This window comes from Ambystoma mexicanum, chromosome 11 (genome assembly GCF_040938575.1).
Source record: "Ambystoma mexicanum isolate Mex_15411 chromosome 11, UKY_AmexF1_1, whole genome shotgun sequence".
Taxonomy (NCBI): Eukaryota; Metazoa; Chordata; class Amphibia; order Caudata; family Ambystomatidae; genus Ambystoma; species Ambystoma mexicanum.
The window spans coordinates 943,639,614-943,660,201 of record NC_090934.1 but is presented as its reverse complement, the minus strand read 5'-3'; the positions used below and the strand labels follow the sequence as shown (position 1 = coordinate 943,660,201).

Genomic DNA, 20,588 nt, shown 5'->3' with positions numbered 1-20,588 from the left:
ATGTCTAGGAAGATGAGAGAACAGGTCACCCTTTTATCACCTGACTTCAGTGCTTTTGCTACTGTACCGCAGCCCTGGTAGAAGCCTGATTCCTTCTCTTTCAGAAGGTTGATTTTCAAGATAAAGAGTTAGGTTGCATAGCTATGCTTGCTATGATTTTTACAAGGAAGGAAGGCTGATGATGGGTTAATAGATGAAAACCTGTATTTTCATTAGTAGAGGCACAGAGACTGTGCATCTGGACATGAAGGAGAACCTCCCCCAAATTTGTGGACAGGGCACGCCTGAGTTACTTATGCTGTTAGACCTATCTGCCTATTTGAAACCCTTGACTATATAATGATGATACACCACCTTGATCAGGTGGTGAGGGTGTAAAGATAGGTATCTAGCTTTGTTAGATCTTTTCTAGTGAACAGGACATCAAGAATGAAGAAGGGCACTTTTGATGGCCACGCCAAGAACGTGGACTGTGGTGTTCTACAGGAGTCTTGTTTTTCCCACTCCTTTTTAATGTCTAATATATGTAGAGCCCCTATCCACTCCACTGACAGACTGAGATGCCATCTTTCACAACGTACACCACTGCCACTTGGGCCATTTTCAGTATGGAAGATGAACTTGAGGCAAATATGTTGCGTCTCCTGATGATATTCAGCTAAATCAAGAGATATTGAATAACTGACTGGGCCCGAGCCAAGAGAAAACAGACATTTCAATAGCTGCTTCCTCTCATTCATTTATCAATTACTTCAGTCCTCAATACATACTCTAATATCTCCAGAACTAGGGTTAATATTTATGTACAATACAAGGCGAAAATCTTAGGTATAATATTGTGACTCAATCCCCTATATGGAACACCAAGTATCTAGCATTACTAGGTCAGTTAAGTACTATCTAATTCTTCTAAAACAACTTGGACTCCTTCTATCAGAGCATCCTTGCAAAGTAGTCACTTGCTCATTATTGAAGCCAGGTTACGTTTCTGCAATTCTATATATGCAAGCATTAACCAACACTCCCTTCATTGTCTACACACGTGTGAGAATGTGACAGCATGAATAGTAATACATACACTTAAGCAAATTCACATTTCACTTGCACTCGGGGACTACATTGGTTACTTGTTAAGGTCTGGTTCAGCTTTGCGTTACTGTAATGGATAAAGGTTTTTATGGCCACTACGCCCCTGCTGCCCCCACACTTGAATAATCACCCTTAATGCTAGATATCCAATTTCCTTCAGAACACACTGCACACTGATTGTCCCACGCTACCATTGCACTAGGGTTTTTGACTGGTGGAGCTAGACAGTGGAATGTACTACCTGAAGAGCTTTTACATACAGAGGACCAGAAAATCAAGACTCTCTCTCTCTTTCTAATTCCTCTTTGATGATCCCATATTTTTGAGAAAGAGCTTGGAGACTCTTGGGTGCTCACGCTATTAAAATGCGAAATGGAAATGGGTAAAGCCAACCACATTACTTGTGATCTGTGTTTGGATATACAGGCTAATGGCGAGAATGGATAGATATTGAAACTTACTTTGTGTCTTTATTGTACAAATACATGTATTAATTTGAGGCATGTCTTCGTTAAATGTAGGATAGCTTTCAATGGGAGGGAATTGGATGCATCCCTTTTCTCTTTGCAGAGTTTTTTGACTTAGAGATGTTCGACTTGGGTGTAAAAGATGTTTCATTTGTAGTTCTTCTGAACAATAATAAGCTCTCCTACATGACTTTTGTGAGGTTTTAGTGTCTCATTACTTCGATTGTAGTTAGCAGTGCCACAGCTGTTCTTCCAACAGCAACAGCCTGTGAGAGTGTGGTTCATCTGCCTTCACAGTCCATCACACACTATGCTGGCACTGGAACAGAGATCTTCAGCAGATCCACCAAATGCAACATTAGAGATCGACTGCCCATGTTCACACCCTATTCTCACTGCTACAATCAGATTGCCAAAAGACCATCATGAACATTTTTATTTCTGGCAAATACTTTGCACCAGAACATACAATAAACGTACTGATTAAATATATCATTACCAATAGACAATACATAGGACTGCAAACAAAATGCATAATGCTGGATTAGTTTCACGACATGTACCTCCCAATATCATCATATTTCATTGAGAAATCTGAGTGAGTATGCACAGATCAGGATCTTTTGCTTCATTTTTAAATTGCTTAACTGGAGATGCCCCTGACAAGACTGCCTAACTAGGGAGCCTCTCAAATGGGTACCCATTTAACCCAATACAAGGAGAGTCCATCATCACCTACAGCTCGGCGTTGAAAGAGAATGCACTCTGATAATGTTTTCAGCCTTCCTCATTTATTACAACACTGCATGCACCTCATCCACTCATTCAGTCACTGACTGGACTTTATTCTCTATCATATCTATTCTTGCGTTCATGGTCTGTAGCTTGTCCTCTATGCCCTTGATCATAGCTCAAATGTTGCAAGGGTTGTTCTGCGAGCTTTCAACTGCATCCGTTAAGAGAACTTCAAACTGTGACATTTTGGAGCTGCTGCAGGCAACTATTGCTCAACCCGCACATCACTTTCTCCACACCACAGATGTCCAGGGGGTTACAGACACTCTCTGCCTCTTAAACCTTACATTTGTGCATCTAGAGGACATGGTCATGCCGATGGTCAGTCAGATGGGTCACTTCTTGATGTTCCTTTCGTGAGTCTTAGTATTAGTACATTCCCACTGTGTCTTTGGTCATATAATCATCATGAAGCAGGCCCATTTGAGACTGCAAGCCCCTCCTCATATCATGTGGCTCATCTCTAGTTGACACAGTAGCACCTGCTTTCCAGTACCCCAGATGATAGGTCTGTGAGGAAACATACTTGTTGAGCTTGTACACTGCAGCCCTCCAAATAACCCATCAAATATCCTTGGTGCTCCAGCAAGGTCACTAGAGAGAACTCCAGCAGTTCATAGCAAGGCCATCTCAGTGTCCCGCCTTGATCTTGCAAGGAGCTGCAATTCTGCGCTTGGAAGCTAGTCAGTTGTGCTGTTCTAGTTAAAAGGATGGGGCCCTGAGGAGCAATGCTGCTTCTCCACCCTTCTCTTGAAAGTTTAAGCCCGGACATCAACATCCACAACATCAAACAACCCAGGAAAAGTAGCCCCATCTGGAGGGCTATAACAGAGCAACCATCATGGAGCCCAGCTATCACCACCCATCCTGTTAACATTTTAATACTTGGCTTTCAACTTCTTTCCTCCAGATCTTAGACACGCGTGAATTAAGACTGGTGCTATAAAATCGTTTTTAAGGTGGCTGCCAACTTGGCCTGCAGTGTTAGCAAGCAGCTTTTTCATCCAGCTACGACCCTTATATGGTTTTTCACCAGAAGCCAGCGCACACGTTGTTTGTTCCTTCTGAATCTTTAATATGAATTCCATATAAATCAAGTGGTAGGCCCTCTCTTGTTTTTCTCAATTCCTCATTGGACACACACAGTAAACTCCATTGGTTAAGCATGAGACAGTGTTTGTGAAGTTCTACCTTATTAAGTCAAAGAACCAGAATAAATCTATTTCTATAGTCAACAGCTGTTCTTCTTTTGTAATTGGTTCTGCATACTTGATCATGTTGGCCCAGATTATGTGTGGGGACAAACAATACAATAATTCACTGCTGTTGTTTACTCATCAGTCACCAATCTCTAAGGTAATTATTAAAATCAGTGTTTGTTCCATTCTCGATCCTCTGTTACTTATGCTTCTCTTAATCTGTACACAATCGAAAATGAAGTGCTTAGAGGTCTTTAGTATTTCTCCTTGTAGTAGAATCCATCCCGAAAACCTCACTCTGTTTTTCATGTATCGATCGATATGTGCCCAATGGGAATATGAGTGGGGGCTGTAATTCTCATAATCTGCTGATTGTGGAAGTTTATTTTTAAATTTACGTCAATAAAAAAGCATGTTTCTTTACTAGCCCAATTATAGGACCATTGTATTATATAGTTCCTGCTTGCCATTTTCTGACAGTCATAGCCGCAATCATAAACTAAAACCACATTCCTTTGCGGAGGGCCCTTTGGGGAAAATATATTTTTCAATATCTCTATCTTCTACACACTTTGACTGCCTTTGTGGCTGTTTTCAAAATGACAGACCGCCTAGACCCTCATTTATACTGGGTTAAGCTTTAAAACGTATTAATTATGAATGTTTTAATCATAATAAGCTGAATATATGCCTGAATTATGAGCTATGTTTATCTTTATGCATGATCATCAACCTCCAGTAATTGAATTGGATCTCTATCCAAAGCAGGCTTCTGAGAGTCATGATTAGGCATGAGCGGGCAATAGTAGCGATTAATGAAGAATACCAGGGTCTGGGGATATAAAGGCAGCACAATGCACAATTATTTTTAAGAAAGCCACACCTGCGTATATGAAGGATCTTTGAATTTTGGAGTGTTGTGATAATCTGGCACAGCAAGTATGCAGGCTTATGAGAATCCTAGAGAAGGGTACGGGGCAGACAGATGATGGAGCTCCATGGTTCAATATCATTTGCAATAGGGCGAAGAGGCAAATTATTATGAGTATCAGGTGAGCCCAAGTGTTTTGTAATCCAGCAAAATAAAAAAGTTAATAAGGCAAAATCAGCAATACGGGGCTATGCAGCATTTCATTCACAGAAAAGGCTCGGCTAAGGATCTAACTGGGAGAAAAAAGGATTGAACTGGGTGTTCTTTTAAAGCCACCTTTTCGTTGGAAGATATTTGCTGTTGGCTCTCTGGCTCATCAACTGATGATGTCAGTATTCAAATATATGTTCTCTCCGACACGGCAATTTTAAACATGTTTCCATGAAAATGAAAGCAGATCGGGCTCCGGAGTGTGACGTTTTTACCAAATGGCGCACAGGAGCAAGCAAAAAGAAAGAAATGGAGTAAGATAAAACCGTCAACTGACCACATCCATTCCGGATGACATACTAGAGGCTATAGGATAGCCTCTACACGGTAAACAAAGGTCTTATGTTCTTGCAGTATTGCAGAGGCCAATGACAAAGGAATTGATCTGTTTCTATAATGTTCTATTATCCCCAATGCCATCCTGCCTTCAGGGTATACACTCCAAAGATGCTCTTCTTCAACACAAACAACCATCCGAAAAACATTGCTTTTGACAATCTGAAGAATTCATTCATCACCCGCTGCTAAAATTCCTACTGCAAATGATGATGACTTGGAAATATAAAGGCCAATCTTGGGTTGTATGATTATCTGGGAAATGTCTGCTCCACTTGCTAAGGACCATTGACTGCATTATTCACTACTTGTTTCTAGGGTCAGCTACACTTCCAACATAGAAAGAGATGGGCACAAATCTGACCTTGGACTTCACAGCCTACTTCCCTAATGCATACTCTGACTCCAAATATTTTACCTTTAATTAAGAGGAGGCTAAGCACCCAAATTGTTCCTTCACAGTTATGCTCTAAAAGAGAATGATCTCATCACCCTCTGGCCACAATTCACAGAAGGGTCTCTGGCAACTGTACACATCCTTGTGATTACCCCCAACACCCACTATTGTGTTGGCTTTGCAGAACAAGTGGTGGTGTAAATATACAGAGTAGTCATAACAACCACCACGTGCCAGTAATTAATGGTAAAACCACTGGAGGAAAACTGCAGCTGGCATTTGTATCCATTGCATTCAGCCACAAAATGTGTAACAAATGATATAACATATTTTATAAAGCTTTAGGTGTATGTCTTGCAGCATCAGAGGTAGCTACAGAACTCTGGAAAAAGTGCTAATCAAGGGTACATAGATTTTCTTTGAATTCAGACCTTTTTCTACTGATTCTGACATTGTTGATTCAACAGGTGTATTTGAAAGTGGCTGTGCAGCTCTCAAAATCAGAGTTGTTTGACCTCTGAGAGGCACAGCATCATACCAAACCGCTGCGGCTACTCAGTCCACTGACACAAAGAGGCCATTTACATGGGAAGGAAATGGTGGATCATGTAGACATTGCTAAAGAAGGCACATTTGTAGGTGTGTATGAAGGACCAGAAGAAGGCCAGATCAATTACAAGAGATCTGCCTGCTCCTTCTGATTTCGATAGTTTAAGCCTCTCTTTCAAATGGGGTGATGGAAAGTGTGCAAAATACCATGTACAATTCAAGGCCATGCCAAATACGACCCCCAAAAAAGGTGGGGGAACCAGTTAAGAATTCTCATTGATAGAAATACAAGAGTGTCATGGCCATTCATCCTTTCAGTTTAGGGCCAGGGCTGCTTTGAAAATCTCTAGACTCCTTCTATTGTGGCACAGCCAAGGTAAACATATTGAATCTAATACTTCCCAGAGAGATCCCCAGTGATTCTAAAATATGAGCACAAACATTTCCAAACAATACCTTTCGGTAAACTAGGTAAACTATAAAATAGTCTTCATCTGGAGAAGAAACTTGGAAGCGAATTTGCTGGCTGAAGTTCTGATGAACCAGTCATCCAGATAAGAGTAATAGAAATGCCTTCTCGCTAGTAAGCTGCTAGCACCACTGAATGGATATACTTAAAGCTGACAATTCTGATAGAAAACACAAAATTAATTGCAGCAAACCTTTTTATTTCCTCCACTTTGGAATGTGAAACTAAGTGTATTGAAATCCTATGTTACCAGTCTCTGATGGTCAGTAGGGTGTGATTGAGTCCCTCCATTATCAAGGACCTCCTTATCTCACAAAGCAACTTTTTCATTTAAGTTGCATTAAGGAGTCAATACATTTCACTCACTTCATAATACACATTTATACTCTGCATTTGCAAAGAATCTAGAACATGTTTATAGCTTACAAATGCAGACTGCTGTCCTTATTGCCTTGCACAGTGTTGTGAAGGGTCCAGGGCTGGGGATATCAGCCACCCATGCCCTGACACTTGCAGGGCACTGTAAATGCCCCAATTACAGTACACCAGTAATGTTGTTTATTACACATAGTCCAATCTTCTTTGCCACAGATCTCAACATTTTGAGACATCCTCTCATCGAGACAGGCATGCTTGCCTATGTATTTCTAATAAAAGCGTATGTAATTAAGAAGGGCAACTGCTGGCTTCTCTTTTCTAGGTGGAGGGAGTGCGATTCCCATTACCCCTGCGCAGTCCAATTATGGGTCCAAGTCACCAAAAAAGAACATATCTTCCATGTAACTCCCATGTTCATGAGGGAGGGAAATATTACTGTGACAAGGAATATTGGCGTCAACTTATTGAAGATTGTAGGTAAGTAATCAGGACATTGCAACTGTGTCCATCTTCCTTACCAGATTCCTGAAGATTCAGGATGTATCGAGCAAATCCTGAAAATAACACAGAAACAGTGTTCAGGATAGCCGCCATAGAGGCAAACTCCTGGGAGTTCACATGTAACATATAATGTTTGATGAAGGTGCTTGGGGCGGCCCAATTGGCATACATTGTGGGGAAACATTTGTGCCCTCCTCTAGTGCTTAAAGGGGAGTCTGGTGATCCCTGAAGACGTATTGAGCAGTGTAGGACAAGTAGGCATCGTCCCTTAGGAGAAATATTGAAGAGGTGTATGAACTGTTTATAGTGTATTCTGCTCTTTTGTCCATTTTATCCTCAGGGGCTGCAAGCTCCATTGCCACCATGGTGTTCCCAGTATAGTTTGGCAGGATGTAGTACACTTTTAGGGTTTCTGGGAACTCATTCTAAAATCCTTGGACTGGATAAATCTTTGCCCAGTGCTATATTACAACCACATTTGCAGGATCGTTGAGCTCCTGTAGGTAAACTTTTGACAGGTTGGCAGTAGTGGTACACTCTTATTTAGTGTGGGGAATTATCTACTGTAGTCGCATGCACCCTGCAATAGCAGAGCAGAAGACGAAGAGTTCTCCATCCCTATTTTGGATTGAAGGCATTCTGAAACTTCTTCAAACGCTTCTCTGCAGAGGTACATGCCACATTGTTCCCAGTCTGATTCCTGAATTCTTTGATTTTGAAAATATTCTTCTGGGTGTGTTGTGTGGACTCTGTGGCTCTTCCAATGACACCTTGGTGCAACATACATTTATGGCTATCTTGTGCACACCCCAGCTGTATATTGTACCTTGTAATATATTACTAATGTTGGTGATTTCATGCTACCAATGGATTGCTCGATTACTTATACAGTGCCCCGTTGCTCCTGAGCTAGGTTTGCACAGTAAAAATATATATTATATATTAATAATTACAAAATTAATATGCAGTGTGATTTTATGGCCATTTTTATTTTTGCTTTGTAGATCTAGAGTTGGCAGTGGGGTGGGATGTCAGAACTGCCAATGTTCACAGATCCATGAAAAAGAGCAACATTTCTGGTTTTGTATACTGTTTTAGAGGTTTTGTTTTGCTCACTTGGAGATTTGGGGATTTGACTCCCCCACTCAACCTCGTCCCATCCTACTTAATCCCTTCTCCATCACCTTTCTCCTCCCTTTTTCTCTGTTTGGCCAAATTTACTTATCTTTACATACCAACGATACACTTGTATTGACAGGTTTGGTTGAAAAAAATACTTTCTAGACGTTTTTGTTTTGTTTTTCTGAATGTATGCCTGTCAATGGTAAGTTACTCTGTTGATTGTTTTCCCTCCATGTTTGCTCTATCCCCCTGTTTCCTTTCTTGAGACATTTGAGTTTGGCGGAGAACCAGCTAGCGGCTTAATGTTTTTTGGGAACATTTGATATGCTTCAGCACATCAAGATTTTTGGGACACTTTGTGGAGTTCATCTGGGGTTCCAGTTTGATTTGCGTAGTGTCTGGGCGGGGTATCAACAGACAACTTGAGATTTTGATATTCAGGTTAAATTGGGTCTACTGTGCAACCGAAATAGATCAAGAGTCCACTTATAAAAAAAGGTAACAATCCAAGATGAGCAATTCCAGCTTGGTTAAGGAACCTAGTCCTTGATAAGTTGGGCTACGGCCTCCTTCCATCTCAGTACTTTCCTCTCCTATTTGTCAAGCCCTCTCGCTGTTGTACTCTTATCTTCCCCATTCCTTTTACCATGTTCCTTCCTTTTCTCCTGCCACAACGAAGTTCTTCTTTCAGCCTCCCTCCGTCCAGATGTTCCTTTCCTCTCGCCTTACTCCATTCTTACTTCCCTCCATCCCTTTGCCTTGTTCTCTGCCTCCCTTTCCTTCTCAGGCGTTCCTTCTGTTTAACTATTAATAGCTTTTGCCACAATGGCCGAACATCCCACTGCAAGCAAGGAGCCGCCACTGCTGAAGCAACACCAGGACACCACAGGGAGGCCATCCACACTGTGAAGCAAGGTCCCACCACTGTGAAGCAAAACCAGGACACCATAGGAAGGCATTTGAGTTGATGACCTTGACTCAAGCGAAGCTCACAAAAATACAGAGATACCAAAATTGGCACAAAGGAGACCTCATCACAACACTACACACCCGGATGGACCACACTCACCCTAAAGGGAGTCAAGACTGCAATAAAATATAACTGGAAACCTAGAAACATCCCAAACACAAGAATTCCTGGTTAGGAATTCTCTATTAATCAAAAGCAATGTATATCCCAACAACAAACACTACACCTCAGCACAAAGTAAACTCTAAAGTGAAGGAAATACTAACAGGGACCAGGAAACACCCTAACTAAGAAAACACCCCCCACAACTGAACATAAAACATACCATCATGCCTCGCCACAAGAAAGACAAAGAAGCAAGAAAGGAAAATAGAAACAGGAGGGAAAGTGCAGCCCCACAAGAAGGAACCCACCATCTGGAATTCACAACACCTCAGAACTCCATGGCGACACTGCTAAATGGGCAAAGAATGTAGACAAAGAAAAGAACAAACACAGAATACTTCTCTCACTACCTCTCCACCTAGAACTCCACCACAAGAGATATGGACAACTGGCAATCAACCCACGTGAAATAACCATAACTAATGTGGACACCATCGGGACGCTGAATCAATCACACCAAAAAACAAACTATCGCAACCTGGATAACACCTTTGAAAAAAACACAGGCAAGAAACAGGGGCAAACTCGATTCCATAACTATTAACACGCCCTACATAACCAAAGACTATAGCAAAGGACAGATATTCATTACCTCCTAAGTGAGGGAGGCACAGATGCGCTTTTTCTCTCAGAAACATGGCTATCAGACAACTACAGAACTATTGCACACAAAGCCATACAGGACAATTTCAAATTAATACACGTCAACAGAGAAAACCAAAGAGGAGGCAGAATCCTAGTAGTGAATAAAGAACACACCTGTGCCTCGCCACTCCCCTCAATAACTTAGAAGACTGCAAATCCCTCCTCATCAAGATATAACTCAATGACCAAGCCAGCATAGTGTTCCTCCTGATCTACACACAGCCGTCCTACAGCCCAAACTTTGCGACAAAACTCGCGGACTCTATTGCCAACGTATCCATCTACCATGACAACCTAATCATGCTGGGGGATTGCAACATTTAGTTTGAAAGAGAAAACAAAACCACATCAAACTCACTCTGCACCCTCCTGGAAACACTACACTTCAAGTAAATAGTAAATAGATCCAGCCACAACGCCGGACACACCTTGGACGCAATCTTCTGCAGAGAAGGACTTTGTGCATCTGCCCCACCAACACCAATGTTATGGAGTGACCACTTCCTAATACCGTTCTACATCAAACTCCAAAACCGCTTACTACCCGGAAACGCAATCCTACACAACACTAGGAAAAGAAAGTGAAAGAGTCTTGATTTGGAATCATTAACAGAACTGCTGGAATGCAACCGAACACCACCGAACTGAACAGGATGACCCCAGACTCAGCAGAAAACATACTGAACACCTGTATCACCGAGGCCCTAGACCAACTAGCAGCAGCAAAACCTTTCAAAGCCACAGCAAATAAGGTGGCAGCACAATGGTTCAGTGAAATGCTGAGAGAACTCAAAAAAACAAATCGCAAACTGGAAAAAATACGGAGGAAACATAACAACCAACCGGACAAAATAAAATACTCAAGGCAACTCAGATTATAAAAATCAACCGTCCTAAAAGCAAAACAAATATTCTACTTTACAAGAATCCAATCGGCAACCAACACACAAAAAAAACTCTTCAGAATCATCAGAGATTAAAAAAAAACACATTCTGCAACAAAGGCTGCATACCAACACAAGCTCTATGCGACAACATGACCAACCACCTTAGATCAAAAATGGAAACAATCCAACAGACCATGGACACAAACCATGCAAATTTAAATACAACCACTGAATCGCGGATAACTGGCGATACACTAACCGGAGCAAGACTTGCCCGCTTTGAACCACTAGACGAAGAAACATTCTCCACACCAATTAAGGACACCAACCTCACTGGATCGCCAAGCGACCATTGACATCTACAAAGAAACCGTCGCACCCCAGCGTCACACTTCTGAAACAGAAAGTGCGGAAGATCCCCGCAATTACAGACCCATATCCAACATGCCCTACCCGGTGAAGATACTGGACAATCACATATACAATATCCTCCTTAAATCTGTAAAAACGAATGGAATACTCGACCATTCGCAAGCTGACTTCAGACCAATGAAAGGAACGGAATTAGCACTCCTATCCGTATGGGACAACCTAAAAATAAATGCAGACAGTGGAACTCAATCTGGCCTCATACTACTGGATATCTCAGCGGCATTCGACACAATCAGCCACACAACAATGGTAAAAAACATATGGGATGCAGTATAAAAGACACTGCCTTAAAATGGCTAAAATCCTTCATCACAATTTGAATAGAAAGAACTTACCTACTACCTTTCACCTCAAACAGCAACAATAACTCTGGGAGTGCCACAACATTCCATCCTCTCCCCTTCCTCTTCAACATTTACTCGTCCACCATGATGAAAATCGTTCAAACCCACAGACTGACCTCCTACAACTATGCAGACGACACACAACTGATCATGAACATAGTTACAACCCAAGAACCAAACAACACCCTCAACAATTGTCTGACGGACAAATACAGCTGGATGACAAGGAACAACCTCAAACTGACCATGGGTAAAATAGAAATAATGATTTCACCCCTGCAACTCCCAACTGGACTGGCTGCCAGACATGGGAGCCCAACCAGAGTCTTCAAATGTGATAATCAACCTAGGCATGCTCGTGGACTGGGGCTGGAACCACAAGTCAACGCTATCACAAAGAAGTGCTTCTACCTCCAGAGACTACTCAAGGGGATGCTTCCGTGCCTCTGTTTTCCACATAGAACCCTTGCAATCACATTCTTGATATTGTCAAGAATAGACTATGCAAATAGCCTCTACCTCAGAATTCTGAAAGACTCACCCAAAAACCTGAAGGTATCCAGAACACTTCAGCAAGGATACGCTTGAGATTAAACAGAAGATACCACATCGCACCAGCGCTGAGAAGCCTACATTGGCTACCTGTAAAAACACATTAAATTCAAGGCCCTCTGCATCGCACACAAGTGTCTACATGGACAAGGAGTTACATTTCTCCAGGCCATGATCAGCCACTTTCAACCAGTAAGAGACCTGAGATCGGGCAACGACATTTGAATACAGACAAAACACTACAAAAAAAGGAAATTCAGATGAATTGTATTCTCACGTCTAATTGCTAACTTATGGAACGCAATGCCAAAGGAAATTAGAACCACAGAAGACTACCTCACCTTCAGGAAATGACTAAAAACATAGCTATTCAACTGCCAATGATCAGGACAAAGGGACAACTAGCAGTGAAACACCCCTCTCCTCCTCTCCTATGTGCCACACTTAAATAGACCTGAGTAGAGTAGCCATGCCTTGCATTAGAAAAAACTGCGAAAGACATCCCACGCGCCACTTTTTTAGGGAATCTAGGACTTGGTGGATACCACTGAGTGGCAGCTGGATGAGCTCTGAGGACATATCTGGAGGAATTTGAGAGTAACCAACATACTAACAAATCCACCCTATTCCAGCTTCTCCTACACAACCCACAAAGACTATACACTCGTATGGGCTAGCAAAATACACAGGCAGACACTAAACATAACTAATTTTACACACAATATACATCCCGGATACTGGACATACCCCATGGATGGAACAAACCTGTGCATACAACCAAAAACATTAACCAACCAACACATAATCACATACTAAAAACACACACACAACATAACTTTAACCTGCATAGAACATAGTACCACCACACCGGACACCCCCTATGGATACAACAGGCCAGTGCACATGATCACAATAATGGCCAAACCACACATGATACACACACCTAACATAAACTCAAATATAGCCAAGGCACGAGGTTTTACCCTTATGGATACAGCAACCCAGATCTCCCAACCAACTCACACGCAAGACAGCACACACAAACACCAGTTTCTCCTTGTTCTGAAGCTATCCTATCATTCTATCCCCACTTGCACCCACCACCCTCTTTTCTTGCAGAGCCACATGAGTGCCTGGAGCCCGCCCCTGGGGTGGTAGCGATGCGTGGAATAAGTCAACATAACCTAACATGATGTTAGTGCTACCCTTCTTTTCTCCTTCTTTTTTGCTCTTCAGGCTTTAATTTCCACTTGTTTCCCCTCTCTCCTTCCTCCACTTACTTCTCCTCCTCCTCTGCTTTCTATTTCATTGCCTTTTTATTCCTCCTGTCACTCCTCTCCTGCCTCACATCCTGTCTTCACTCTTGACCGCTTTTTCTGCTGCTCGCCCTTCGCTGCTCCTGCATGGAAATGGCTTACTTCAGAAGCTTTCTCCCACAGCCTAGAGTGCCAAGCTATTTCATACCCCTTTGGACACTCCTCTATCTTCCAGAAATGATTCATCCGGCTCAGCTGTGCAGCCTGCCCCGAAGGACACAGGGAATGACCTACAGAATTCAAACTGTTCTCTCTCCTCTCAGTTGATTAGACTAATGCATCAAAGTGCAAATGCTGCGGGCCAGACTTTTAAGAAGATGATTCACCATCTTGCTTAAAATTGTGCTCATCGATTGAGAAGAAACACTCTAAGATTCCAAACATGAAAGTGTGTCACAAGGAAAAGGGAATGTAACCTCCTGCACACCACTGGACAATTGGGATTTACATTATGCAGCTTTTGCCCTGATTGCTCAGCGGGCTCCTACAGGGTGTGAGAATGATCAGAGGAGCTAGTTTGAACTGTTCCCTGACTCGCCATGCCAATCATCTCTCTCCTTGTTTAGAAGAGGTTTTCCCTGTAATGGCAGCCCAGGATTGCATGGGCAATTCATGGCAGAAAAGGGTATCCAGGTTGGGGAGCTGGGTGTTTTTGCAATGGTATTGTTGGTTTACAGTTATCACAAAGCGAAGCAAGGGTCAGAAAGATTTGTAAACTCTTATACTGTCCCTGTGAGTGGGGCTAAACTGGTTGTTTAACTCTTGAGTCAACACCATCTAATAGAACAGGTTATTTAGTCTTGTTTGTTCGAGTAGAGGGAAAATCACAGTTTTGGCAATTGTTATATTGTAAGCTTGGATGCCAATTTATACTTGTTGGGAGGTGAAGAGGCTCTTAAGTAGTGTTCTCTAGAGTTCATTGGGGGTTGTGCATGGGTTGGGAGAGGTGCAGCCTGAAGATGTGGGAGGGGGAATTAAATCCTGGTGGTGGATTAGGGTTACAGATTCCTTGTGTGGCTTAGTGGGGAATATGACCTGGAGCAGTTTGAATGGAGTTAACGCTTGTGGGATATTTGTGTTGGATAGAGTTGGGTGAATGGTCACAGTTGTTTATAATTTGGTTACCATTTTTAAGACCTTAAACACAAGAGTATTTGGCACAGGAGTATTTGCTGTTCATTTTACTTTGATTCACAATAAAGCAGCCTTTTTCAGATCCACATAGAAAATCAGTGAATAAGCTTGTATTGTGTAGCCTAGCACCAGCTATAACCATATACAAAAATGTAAATATACTATGTTTCATGGACAGCAATTACTTTGTGGGAAATTTTACTTGGAATGTTTTATTTTTTATTTTGGACCCCTCATATCCCCTTCTTCACCTTCATTACTACCCCTCCCTAAAATCCACCCACCCCCTTTTTACCCATTAACCATAAATACCCATATTCTTTGAAGTAATTTCAAAGTAATTACTTTGTAATAAATTACCACAAAGGAATTGCTGCTGTGAAAGCAACGGAATACCGATGTAACATCATATAAAGGCACAAGTAAAAAGAGGACAATTAAAAAAACCCAGAATTCCAATCTAGTCATTGTTTTTATGTCCTTTATTGTAACCCACTATGGGCCACCTGGATCTAGGTTGGGGAAGAGTTAAGAAAAAACATTGTTTGCCTTGCAGTCCCCAGGTATTGTGCTTGCTGTCATGGCTAGCTGCAGTGCTGCTTGCCCTATCGCCAAAGCCCTCGAGAATATGTTTGCTGCCTCAAAACCCATAGCAGGAAACTCTGTTCTTGTTGCTTAGTAATAGAGACTGGAGTCTGTGAATGCCAATAGAGATCAACAGGGTTTTTAACCATGTGTCACTTAGCCTACGATACTATGAGCAGACATAAATTAGGTGTTCCTGTGACTTGGATTGTTATCACTGCTGGAGGAGAGTCTTCCAAAATGTTGTGTCATATGCCATTTGGTCACTTTGATTTGCACTGCGAGGATCCCAGCCCAAAATGTTGGGTACATAGTTGCATTCCTTGGTATGGTATGTTTAGATTTTGACCATGCCCTGTAGCTGACCTTAATTCCAATGGCTAGTCGCCCTCTGGTCAGTGGGTCAGTAATTCCTTTTCGTGCTCCCAACAATCGAATAACAGTGAAACACAGTATATGGTGTAGCCATTGCATGTTAAGATAATACTCCTCCCACTTCAGTATGTTGCAGTCATGAAGTAGGCGTCAGAGGTACAATTACCTTCATAGGTTATATGATTTGAAACCAGTTACCTCCCAACTTAGTCCAAGCACACTGCAGAGTATTTTTTTATGAGGCTAAGGCTCAATCTTGTACCAACTATGAAATTACTAGGGACTAGAAGCAATTTGGACCTCCTGGCTAAGCCATGTAGCTTCTACAAAATAAACTGGAATCATAGATTATTTTAGGCACCTATATGTGGAATGCAGTAATTTAACACAGATACAAGCTTTTTAATTCTGTAAATGTGTCCATGATGTAGACATTCTCAACGCTTCCTGTTTTTGGGAAAGAATCTTAAAAGGAAGACTCATATCATTATGCATTGCTGCTATGCTATACATTAAAACTGTCCTGGGCATGAATTAGAAATTATACATCACAATGGTGCCCAATCTATGGTCCCTGCTCACCATATGGCTGAATGAACCGCTCACAATTATTCAATTGAATTATGTAATCCTTTAACACAAAGATTACTGCGAAATAAAGGAAGAGAGGTGTATTCCAACAAGGATTTTCTTTATTTTTCTATATTTCAAAGGTCAGTCAGTTGCTCTAGATGTTTTCGGGACCTATTCCTCTTCTTCAGGAGCTTAACTGTGGATACAAATATAAAACGAGTGAATATCTATCATCCTGCTTTACATGTTACTAATATTTCAAATCAACGTATGGAGTTCAACACATAGTTAACCCAAGTGAACAACTTGTCACCAGTTTACAGACTAGTTTTCTCACTACATAGTGGTCCAAGTCCCCAATTTAAAGGGCATCTCAGGGCGTCCCTGAACCATTCATTGTGTTGTTATATTCCATAAGGACAGTACACCACCTGTCTCTTGACTATATTTGGTGCCTTGAACACCAGGCAGACCTGCAACGAAGATAGAACACTTTAGCAATGGCACACAAGTCGCTAGGTTGGATGGAGCTTCACTCCACTGGGCACATTTACTTATGAGATAGATAGCCATGATAAATAACGTTCTATTTATGACGAAGGCGATATCTGATATTCTTTTGATTTCGCATTACGGTTTAAGATTGGTACATGGTGATTGGAAGCAATAAGGTATGCTTTTGGAAGAAGAACAGCTACCCATATATTATTTGGATATTCTGGTGGAAGTATGTGTTAAAGGACACCAACCTTATTGTTATAATTTTTCACTAAATTAGGTTGTTATTACAGTCTCTTTCTACAGTGGTCCTTAATTCAGTTTTCATTTCTAACATCACATACCCATTGTTGTTTGCAAACATTATGTTAATAGACCAGATGCTATTGCAAACTATTGGCTATTGGCAGTCCCAGTAAAAAATAGGGTCAGGTATGTGAGAATGTATTCTTAGTTTGATTTGGGCTCAAAGGACTTCACAGCTTCGTCATGTGGTCCAGACACGTTGGTTCATAGAAATGCTGGTATTCAAGGCACAAAATATGGTCACAAGACTGGTGGTGGATTGCCCTTATGGAATCTAACATGATGAATAGGCAGTGGGGGTGGTTTATGGACACCCTGAGATGCACTTTAAATTGGGAACGTGGATTTTACTATGTAGTGAAAAAACTAGTCTGTAAACTGGCAACACGTTGTTAACTAGGATTAACTACATGTTAAACTTCATAATTTGGTTTGCAATATTATTAACATGTAAAGCAGGATGATAGATATTCATTCGTTTCATATTCTTATCCACAGTTAAGTTCCTGAAGAAAGGGAACAGGTCCCTGAAAAGCATAGAGCAACTAATTGACCGTTGAGAAATAGAAACATAAAGAAAATCCTTGTTGAAATACATCTTTTCCTTTATATTTGCAGTATTCTTTTTGTTAAAGGATTAAATAATTCACTTGAATAATTGTGAGCTGTTCATTCAGCTTTATGGTGTGCAGGGGACGGGAGTGTCCATAGATTGGGCACCATTGTGCTGTATTAGTTATCAGCTTTGTGTCAGGGCTGTGATTCCTTCGCTGCATTCAAACTGTGTTATACTACATTTTGATTTTCTTTTCACAATATTTGAATCTAGGTGTGCATTGTTCATTATTTTTATCATGAATTAGAAATTGATAATCCCCCAACGACTGTATAGTTTGATGATCTCTTATGAATTTGATGATATAATTGAATCAATTTATCTCAAACATCCCCTCCATAGTGACTATAACATATGATCATTTCATTTATTCTGTATCTTTTTTTTAAACTGCATTGAGAACCAGATTTGTAATTTAAATTGATTTAACCATGTTGTATATGCATTTATATAAAAAGTAAGTTTCAGTCATAGAGATAATCTCAGGACATTTCAACAACATTACCTCTTTGACAAAAATCATCTGAAATCTCACAATCGTATATAGCACATATGCTGACTGCTTGTGATTTCTGTATGGAAAAACGTAAAGTGTGAGCTTTTGCAAAGAGCATTTCAAATGACCAATTATCTGTTCTTTCTTCACATTATGCCAGCGATTACATGCCCCTATAACATGGAGTACCAGGAGCGAGGCTTGGACTGTGACGATACATGCTCCAACCAAGAAATATCTCAGTTCTGCCCAGACGAATACATAGCAGGGTGCTTCTGCCCAGCAGGCAAGTTGTCTCATAGAATGCTTTTCCCCTTCTGGTAGGAGTCATAGTGTCAAAATGTTTCAGATGCACCCATATATCTTGGAATTGTTCTTTCTTGGACACCAGGCCTCATAAACGCAAAACGCAAGGCTATTTCTGATCATGTTCTTTCTTACCTAACTGGAGAGCAAATCTCTCAAATACCAGGATTTCTGACTTAATGATGATCAAAGTCTTCTGTCTTTTAAGGACATTTTCCCATCACCATATGTTCCAGGTTTTCTTAATCAGACCAATTTCCTCCTAAAGCACCCACAGACGTGCTGAACGATGCCAGCCAGTATACCTGTCATGAGGAGGAGGGCTTCAGCCTTAAGGCATATCTGTCATGAGGCGAGCGGCTTTGGCCAGCATAACTCTCATGAATATGGGCTTTAGACAGTAAACCCTACCACGTTGGTTATCATTCAGGGCATTGGTAAACATTCTACCACTTCCACCACTTGAAATCAATATTAGGCTTCCATTGACAGTTGTATTGCATTGTGCTTGAAGACATATCACTTTAACACTCAATAACAATAATGAGCAGACAACATTTAGGGAGTGCCATATAATGTTGTAACATATAGGGATTATTCTCTACTCATGTTGTACACGCTATACGCTTCACATGGGCCTCTGTACATGGTAAGAGCTGTGCACATTTAGGTCTATGTCTATTTAACTTTTGACCCGTCTTCTACATTAAAGTGAGGCTCTTGGCACATCAGTATTTCTATAAGGGAAGAGCACACACATATTTTGGTTACTAAAGCAATAGATACTTCTGATTGGATACTTTGGGCCTTATGGTTTTAGATTGGATACTTAGGGCCTTATGGTTTTAGAAGCTCATAATTATAATCAACCTCCCAGACTGAGCTTAAAAAGGGGTTATATACGTCTAGTGCGAGGACATAGTCATGCGCAGCATTACTATGTGAGCTTTGCTGCCACCCAACTTGAGAGAGCCAGTTTGATTTTTAAGGAGTATCCTGTGTGGCGTACTCTACTTCTTCACATTAAAAATAAGCACAATTAGTCGCAATTCTCTTTAAAAACTATCACAGTTGAGTAAACATGATTGTGTGTTGTGATAAAGAGTCATGCATGATCCACTTCTAATACGTGAAATCAATGTAATACACACAGGCTGTTTGAAATTTCTGCACCATTTGACACAATCCCCTTTTGACCGTTCTTGCCTAACTGTCCTCCATGATACTCGTATTGAGTGCTAAAGCTAAATGGTAGTTTCGTGCAAAGGTTTCTCTCCGCTCCAAGGTTCTGCATTCAGACAAGTTACTCTAGGCTAGAACTCACCCAGAATGCTGAGTGCTATATGAACTTCTTACTTCTCAGATGTGAGTTTGAGTTCTCTCATATATTCACCCTGTGTGTTTTAGGGAAAATACTTGATGATATAAGCAATTCAGGCTGCGTCTTCCGTGACAAGTGTCCCTGCACCTTCAGAGGAAAGATCTACTATTCAGAGGATTCCTTTACCGTCGACTGCCGATGCTGGTAACTTTCTGTCTTAATTTGGTTGAGTTCAATCTGTGACCACATTATTATATTTCAGATTGATCTAGTGGCATGCTAATGACTGAGAAATATTCCAGGCCAGCTATGTTTTGTTCATAGTTTTATGTCAGCTTTCTATCCGCTGTGGGGGATACATGATCACTCAGTGACATTTTGCACATTTTGCCATCTGCTGATGTGATCTACAGCAGGGAATGAAGGATGTTATTATTGCGTAACCTGGCTCATGTCATAATTTCAGGAATGAGGAGGCAACTGCCCTGAAAGGTTCAGGATTTGAAAACACAGTACTTAAAATAGTAAAAGGAACAAAGAAGAATTCAGGAGCCATGTAGAAAGAAAGTAATGGGAAACAACCACAGTCACACATCAAATACATACATACAGACAATTAGGCAA

At 41.1% G+C, this 20,588-nt stretch overlaps 1 protein-coding gene across 1 annotated transcript in view; it reads left to right on the top strand.

The window, feature by feature from the left end:
- The window catches only part of LOC138505078 (mucin-5B-like), a 2,064,041-nt gene that overhangs the window by 86,443 nt on the left and 1,957,010 nt on the right, over window positions 1-20,588 (top strand). Inside the window, exons 4-5 of the mRNA XM_069625397.1 lie at window positions 18,498-18,623; window positions 20,051-20,168. Of these exons, the coding sequence (XP_069481498.1) occupies window positions 18,498-18,623; window positions 20,051-20,168 (244 nt within the window). The remainder of the gene's footprint in view (window positions 1-18,497; window positions 18,624-20,050; window positions 20,169-20,588) is intronic.